Here is a 6,112-nt window from a genome sequence, read left to right on the forward strand (position 1 = left end):
CTGACAGGAGCCCTTGAAGCTTTTGCTATTGTGCTAGTAGCGCTCATTCTCTTCCTTTTGGTTTCATTTTGCTTCTGCAAATATTCTTGTTAAAAGGGACTTGCCGCCGTGGGGCATGGTTAGAGGGACGGCGCTTCAATCGCTCTTGTGACAGCATGAATTAAAAGTCCCTACCAAAACATTGGAGAGGTTTGTGAAGGAAGTGGACCGCATTGCACCCTGGTATATATGCTCAGGGTCGCTGACACTCACTTCCTGGGACAAACTGGAGGGTGACTTAATTAGAGAACAGCAGAATGGGAAATTAAAGCCTGGAATCAGACCTCTGTGGAAGCTTGTGAGGTCATGTCTACAGGACGAGAGATGCCGTCCAGCTATAGCGACAGGCCAGGGAGTGCTGGAAGAATTGCAAGACAGCATGTCAGAAACAGAGCGAGGTAAAAGGATGAAAGCTAGCAAAGAAAAAAGGAAAGGTATATCGAAGAAAAGAGGCCCTTCCAAAGATGCCCAGTCTGCGGAGGAGAAAGATAAGGGAAAAGATGCCCTGGGAGAGAAATGTGAGGAGAAAAATAAGGGGAAGGACACCCTGGGAGAGAAACGTGGGGAGGGAGCCAAGGCTCCAGAAAGGAAATCCCTTTATCCAGTACAGGAACTGGAAGCCTTGGGGATTGATAGCTCTGAGTCAGAGGAAATAAGCCCCTCTGAGAAGGAAGTCTCAGATGAACAGGCAGCATGCTATGAGAAGGAAAGATACCATCCAGATAAGCAGCCGCTGCTGCAAACTCGAGAGCAAAAGAAAACAGGAAATAGGAGCCGCACGGCTTCTCAGCCTGTTTCGCACTTCCAACCTATTGTCCCCAGTGCCCCTCCGCCATATGCGGAGAAGCGCTGCTCAGATACCTTCCTGTCAAAGGGAGACAAAAGGAAGTTATTACAAGCCTTTCCGGTGTTTGAGATTGTGGAGAGAGGTCGCGTCCACACACCGGTAGAATATGCCCCTATTAAGGAACTTGCTGAATCAGTTAACAGATATGGAGTTGATGCTAATTTTACAGTCATGCAGCTTGAGAGGCTTGCCACTATGGCTATGACTCCGAATGATTGGCAAAATACAGTAAAAGCTGCTCTCCCTAGTATGGGACAGTACATGGAATGGAGAGCCTTATGGCATGATGCTTCTCAAATACAGGCAAGGACCAACACCAATGCAGAAGGCAATCAAAGAGAGTGGACGTTTGAACTCTTAACAGGACAAGGACAGTTTGTTAATGACCAAACAATTTACAATTGGGGAGCATATGGCCAAATTTCAGCTGCTGCTATTAAAGCATGGAAGGCCCTCTCAAAGAAAGGTGAGGCCGGAGGACACCTAACAAAAACATTACAAGACCCCCAAGAGCCATTCTCAGACTTTGTGGCTAGGATGACAGAAACAGCAGGCAGGATTTTTGGAGACCCGGAGCGAGTTAAACCATTGATAGAACAACTGGTGTATGAAAATGCCTCACCAGAGTGCAAGGCAGTCATTACCCCTAGAAGAAACAAAGGGTTGACAGATTGGATAAAGATTTGCCAAGGACTTGGAGGCCCGCTTACTAATGCCGGTCTTGCAGCGGCTATCTTACAAAGCCAAAACCGCCCAAGTCCTGACAGCCATAAAGCCTACTATAATTGTGGCAAACCAGGTCATTTGAGGTGAGAATGTCTTGTTTCCATACAAAAAAGAACTCCAGGGCTTTGTACAAAATGCAGAAAAGGTTATCATTGGGCTAATGAGTGTCGCTCAGTTAGAGATATTCAAGGAAAGCTTATTCAACATGATTCCCCACCAGTGGGAAGAGATGAAGGTATTCCAAAAAATGGGTTTCGGGGCCCCAGATCCCAGGGCCCAAAAAAATATGGGACACAAAGCAGCAACCAGAGGACATCTCTAGCTGCAGAGCTACAAGAGGCTCCACAGGACTGGACCTCCGTTCCACCTCCCAATTCTTATCAATGCCTCATGTGGGCATACAACCAATCACGGTTGATTTTAAAGGCCCCCTGCCTGAGGGAAGTGTCAGCCTCATTCTAGGTTGCTCCTCTCTTACCTTGAAAGGGCTTGTAGTTCATCCTGGTGTAATAGACCAAGATTATACCGGGGAACTTCAAGTTCTCTGTTCTTCTCCACAAGGCATATTTTCTATCTCTCCCAGAGATAGGATTGCTCAATTGGTTGTTTTTCCAAATTTACATAATTGTTTCTCATCCACCGGGGTGCCTAGAGGCACCAAGGGACTTGGTTCTTCAGGGACTGATTTTGCTCACTTGGTAGTTGACCTTAAAACTAGACCCACCTTACAATTAATGATAGAGGGAAAGAACTTTATTAGAATTTTGGACACAGGAGCTGACAGAAGTATTATTTCCTCCAACTGGTGGCCTAAGGTGTGGCCTGTTACACAATCGTCCCACGCCTTACAAGGGTTGGGATATGAAGCCAGCCCTGCAGTCAGTTCACGCTGATTGACTTGGCAGGCACCAGAAGGTCAAACAGGAAGCTTTATACCTTATGTGCTTCCTCTCCCCGTTAATCTCTGGGGAAGAGACATCTTACAAGACCTAGGATTAACATTAACTAATGAGTACACTCAACAAGCTATCGATATTATGAAAAAGATGGGATATAAGGAAGGAAAAGGCCTTGGCAGAAAAGAACAAGGAAGGTTAAGCCCAATCTCACAAGAGAGTAATACAGGAAGAAAAGGTTTGGGTTTTCCCTAGTTGCCATTGAGGGTTCCATGCCCATACCCTGGCTTACGGAGGAGGCCGTGTGGGTTCCTCAATGACCCCTATCCTCTGAGAAATTGGAAGCTGCTACAAGGTTAATTAAAGAACAAGTACAGATTGGTCATTTAGAGCCTTCCACCTCTCCTTGGAATACACCTATTTTTGTCATAAAAAAGAAATCAGGAAAATGGAGACTTCTCCATGATTTGAAGGCCATTAATGCGCAGATGCGGCTATTTGGCTCTGTACAATGAGACCTACCTTTACTTTCCACTTTACCTAAGCAGTGGAGGATTATTATTATAAACATTAAAGATGGTTTTTTCTCCATTCCTTTATGCCCACAAGATAGGCAAAGATTTGCATTTACCTTACCTGTTGTTAATCACCTTGAACTGGACAAAAGATATCAGTGGAAAGTTTTGCCTCAAGGCATGGCCAATAGCCCCACCATATGTCAGCTGTATGTACAAATGGTCCTTGAGCCAATTAGGAAACAATTTCCCTCTTTGTTGTTGGCCCACTATATGGATGACTTTCTTATGTGTCATAAGGAGTTAGTTGTTTTACAAACCTCATACCCTTTATTACTAAAAACCCTGGGACAGTGGGGCCTGCATATTGCTACTGAGAATTTTCAAATTTCAGAAATTGGCTCCTTTGTAGGGACAGTTATTTACCCAGAAAAAATAGTTCCTCAGAAATTAGAGATTCACAGAGACCATTTGCATACTTTGAATGATTTTCAAAAATTATTGGGTGATATAAATTGGTTGAGACCATTCCTGAAAATTCCCTCTGCTGAATTAAAACCTTTGTTTGATATTTTGGAAGAGGATGCTCATATTTCCTCGCCAAGAGCCTTAACACCGGCTGCAAGCCGCGCCCTACAAGTGGTAGAAAATGCCTTACAAGATGCCCAGCTAAAACGCATAGATGAAATCAAAAACTTTGACTTATGTGTTTTTAAAACTAGATACTTACCAACTGCCATGTTATGGCAGGAGGGGCCCTTGTTATGGGTTCATCCCAATGCTTCTCCCACAAAGATTATTGAATGGTATCCAGATGCAGTTGCTCAGCTTGCTCTTCATGGGCTAAAAGCAGCCATTACCCATTTTGGAAGGGAACCTAGGGTTTTAATAGTGCATTATACTGCCCATCAAGTCCAAATATTAACTGCTACCTCTGATGTTTGGGCAGTGCTGGTTACTTCCTTTAATGGTCAGATAGATAATCACTATCCCAAACATCCCATTTTCCAATTTGCCTTAACTCAAGCTATTGTATTTCCATGCATTGTATCTCAGAAACCACTCCTAGATGGAATGGTAGTTTATACAGATGGGTCAAAAACAGGAGTGGGCACCTATGTGGTTAACAACAAAGTCACATCCAAACAATATCATGAAACCTCACCTCAAATTGTGGAATGTTTAGTGGTGTCAGAGGTTCTGGAAATTTTTCCAGGTCCCTTAAATATTGTTTCAGATTCCTTCTATGTGGTTAATGCAGTAAAGGCATTAGAAGTAGCTGGGTTAATCAAGACATCCAGTAGACTTGTAGAAGTTTTTCAAAAGATTCAGCTTACCTTGGTAAATAGAAGATTCCCTGTTTTTATTACACATATTAGGGCTCACTCAGGCCTACCGGGACCCATGTCCCGTGGAAATGACCTGGCAGATTGAGCCACAAAGTTGATTACAATTGCCCTTTCACCAAAATTGGATTTGGCTAAAAACTTTCATAAAAGATTTCATGTGAGAGCTGAAAAAAAATGGCCCATGTTATTCAACATTGTCTTGAGGCATGGAGTGCCTGGGGAAAGCCTAAAATCCTTAAAACTGACAATGGACCAGCTTACACTTCTCAAAAGTTTGGACAATTCTGTCGCCAAATAGGGGTGACCCATCTGATGGGTCTTCCTTATAACCCTTAAGGACAAGGCATTATAGAATGGGCTCATCGCAATCTCAAGTCTTATTTAATAAGACAAAAAGGGGGAGTCGAGGAGGCTCTACCCTCAGTGCCATGAGTAACCATCTCTATAGCACTCTTTACTCTTAATTTTCTAAATCAGGACAGTCAGGGCCATACGGTGGCTGACCATCATTGTTTAGAGCCTGACAGGCCAAAGGAGATGGTCAAATGGAAAGATGTCTTGACTGGTCAATGGAAAGGCCCGGATCCTATCTTAATAAGATCCAGGGGAGCTGTTTGTGTTTTTCCACAGGAGGAAGATAACCCGTTCTGTTTACCTGAAAGATTGATGAGAAAGATCCTAACACCTGGAAATGAACCGATGGATTCCTTGGAAGTTAATTCCAGTTCTCCCAATGATTCTCCAGAATTGGGTTCCTAGTATATGGGGAGAATACCGTTGGGCTATTCTATCTGCCTTTCCAAAACCTATGCCAGTCAGACATGATGCAGCAGTTTTTCCTAAAATCTTTACAACAAATCAGACTCTCGATCTGCCCTATTTGCCATATGACCCTAAAAGGGCCCCATTAGGTGAGAATCGCTCCTTGCCAGAATGAGGCTCTCTTTGTTTTCAAACAACTGAGGACGGAAATTGTATACCTCTCTCAAGGAGGGCTTTGGAGTGGTTTTATGATAAGAGAGGATGGGTGAAGATGACAATTAAGAGAAACAATAACCATACTGAGTTCTCACAATCCTTTTGGCAATCGGCTGTTTGGCTAAACGGGACATTTTTACCACCCAACTTCTCAGACAGGGAGCACCCCCATCAACCCAAAGTCTCCCCTCTTTGTAGCGTAGAAGATGAGGGAGGAACTCTGCCCTGGTCTGAATGTCAGTCCCGTATAACACAATGGGCAGATACCCATAGGACTTTCTCTTTCTCACCCAACATGATGTTGGACCCCAAAGCTGATATGGTAATGAGAGAAGGCCCTTTTTTACAGGGCCATAAAATGAACCCTTTTCACAAATGGTTACTCTGTGGAATTAATGGTAGTTGTACTACTCTTAACCCCCTAGTATTTCTTCAAGGTGGGGAGGCTGGAAGGACATCCTTTACGGGAGTTATTAATGGAACCATGGTGAAGCAGGAAGGTGATCGGACTCCACAATTAACAGATGCAACTCAGTTGGTCACCGGAGTGAATAAAACCCTGATTAATCAGACAGATTTTTTACCTATCCCTGTCTGTGTTTATCCCCCTTTCTTGTTTATTCTTTCAAATAATTCATTTATAGACTGTACCAATGAGACTTGTGAAATGTCTCCGTGCTGGGATACCCGACGGGCATCCCGGGCCATGGTTGCTAGAGTCCCATGATGGATTCCAGTTCCAGTGGAGACCCCCTCTACCTT

At 43.9% G+C, this 6,112-nt stretch overlaps 1 protein-coding gene across 1 annotated transcript; it reads left to right on the forward strand.

Moving 5' to 3' along the window:
- Nucleotides 1-418: 418 nt before the first annotated feature.
- On the forward strand, nt 419-2,074 carry LOC117716416 (igE-binding protein-like). Its single transcript, XM_076941732.1, is given in 1 exon segment — nt 419-2,074. A coding segment is annotated over 1 exon segment (1,656 nt).
- Nucleotides 2,075-6,112: the final 4,038 nt, after the last annotated feature.

Source organism: Arvicanthis niloticus, chromosome 10 (genome assembly GCF_011762505.2).
Source record: "Arvicanthis niloticus isolate mArvNil1 chromosome 10, mArvNil1.pat.X, whole genome shotgun sequence".
Lineage (NCBI taxonomy): Eukaryota > Metazoa > Chordata > Mammalia > Rodentia > Muridae > Arvicanthis > Arvicanthis niloticus.